Below are 2,140 nucleotides of genomic sequence, written 5' to 3'. Positions count from 1 at the left end.
ACTCATGTTCATAAACTGATTGCAAATTGTAACCAACGATATGATGAGAAATTCTTGTTGCAGCAACAAATTCACCAACAAGCTAGTAGAACTAGACAAACAATGCATTTTCCCTTCTTAAAGCATAAGCGCCCCCCTCAAACTGATTGACAAAGTGCAAATAATTAACAAAAAGTCATTAATAAATAAAATATATTGATAAGATGTAAACATAACTTACAAATACACTGGTGTGGATTATACAAAAAAAATACTCTTGTGTACTCTCTATAACAGGTGAACAAGTTTATTTCTTATTGGATTTTATGAACAAATTAAGTAACCAGACAAGTCCATGTAGAACCAAATAAAGCATTGCTACTTGAAAGGTCAAAAATACACAAATCTAAAATGTGAATAAGTTACACTTGTAGATTTCAAGCATTTTTCAAAATTTTGTACAGAACACATGTTTTAATAACAAACATCATGAAAAAACATTCCGATGTGACTCTGATCAACATTTGTAGTCCGCTGAGACTACCGGGGTGCAATATGTAGTTATAGAATGAGCACTAACCAAAGTGTAAACTTAAATGTTTGGCACATAGAGAAGTAAAATGTAAGCTTGTGTGGCATAAGCTTTTATGAGTTTGCAATCACCAATAATTTGCAAGATTTAAGAGGTGCTAAAAGACTTTAATATTTATTAAATAGTACATTATTCGAAATAGTTGAAATGTGAATAATAACAAAATATATAAAAAGTAAACAATGTAATACAGAGACAACATGATTTTTGAGGAATTTCTTCAATGGCATCAACTATGTTCAGCAACAAAATAAGGTCTTGCCATATTAAAATAAAAAAAGAACTTTTCACAATTTCAACAAAACATCGGATGGAGTAGTCAGTATCTCTACACACGTTCGGAATCAAATTAAAGAGAGAGGAAATAATAATAAGATGCAAAATTTTAACTTTATCGGAAAGAAAATGGAATAAGGAAATTTATATCCCCATTGCAATCAGTTTTCAGACTAATCAGCGTATGAAATAAGGTAAATAAAAAAATTTCAGATCTCTTTGCCATCATAGAAAATAGTGTAAGTTCTCACCGGCGCAAGTGCGGTCCTTAATGAGCTTATAGATGAGGAACGAGATGCCTGCCGCCTGAGATAACTCGGCTGTGAAGAAAATGACCCTGTAATCGTTAACGAAGACATAAAGCAACAGCAGTACAGCAGCCGCACCAGCAGCGCCGAAAACCGCCTTCGTTTTCAAAGGCTGTCTTCTAACCCAATTGGCCTGCCTGACCAGAGTCGTCCACTGACTCGCCCCCATCTTCTTCTCTCAGATTTCCGATTGAAAGGAGAAAACCACGCTATCCTAAGCACATCCATGGTTTCTTAAAGGTGCGAGATTGGCCGTTAAGGAGTTACAAAATGCACCTCCATTAAGAAGGAAACTGGTGGTGAAATTTGTAACCCTTAAAAACGCCCATTTGATGTCCCGGAATCGGAATTCATCTTTCCGCACCAAAAACCGACGATGCCCTTTGCTTTGGCCATTGTTGAATGAGAAGTTGAGGAATCTCGTAGATAGAGAACTGCTGCGCGGGATTACCGGGTTACCTTGAAGCGTCGTGGGGAGAAAAGGAAGGCGGGCGGGTGATGGTCGGAAATTGCCTCGGGACTTCAATGGTGTCCCCGGGAGTTTGCGCATTTATGCATATTTTAATTTATTTTACAAATCGAAACAGTCGGAGGGGACCTGTCGTCTCGCAGATCAAGTTACTTATAAGCGTGTCTATTGCCCTTGCACTTTTCTCGTCTGGAAATTGGTACACCCCCACCATGCGGGTCATCAAATAATGAATTCAACTTATTTTATATTTTTTTAAAAAAATAATATTAAAAATGAAATAAACTGTAAAATTTATTAGTGTTGAAAGAAATAAAAATTTTGTTGAATAAAAACATACAGGACCACATGGAAGAACTACCTAGACCCAATAAATAAAATAAATGCTAAAACAAATATTGTGGAAAAAAAAAATCTAAAATCTTGCTGTGGTGGAGACGGTACTGCTGATGGTTGAATAGAACATGTTATGAAAAAATATAAAGAATGAGTTTTAAAAACTCAGTAAATAATAGT

The 2,140-nt window shown here is 35.6% G+C and overlaps 1 protein-coding gene across 1 annotated transcript; it reads right to left on the bottom strand.

Moving 5' to 3' along the window:
* Window positions 1–1,097: 1,097 nt before the first annotated feature.
* LOC110039372 (ER lumen protein-retaining receptor-like) lies at window positions 1,098–1,792 on the bottom strand (the record flags this gene model as incomplete). The annotated part of the gene is given in 1 exon segment (XM_020744407.1): window positions 1,098–1,792. A coding segment is annotated over 1 exon segment (227 nt), but the record flags the coding sequence as incomplete, so codon positions are not given.
* Between the last annotated feature and the right edge of the window lie 348 nt (window positions 1,793–2,140).

This window comes from Phalaenopsis equestris, unplaced genomic scaffold, assembly GCF_001263595.1.
Source record: "Phalaenopsis equestris unplaced genomic scaffold, ASM126359v1 Scaffold000002, whole genome shotgun sequence".
NCBI lineage: Eukaryota > Viridiplantae > Streptophyta > Magnoliopsida > Asparagales > Orchidaceae > Phalaenopsis > Phalaenopsis equestris.
The sequence above is the reverse complement of the archived record's forward strand: the minus strand, read 5'-3'. Positions and strand labels throughout refer to the sequence as shown.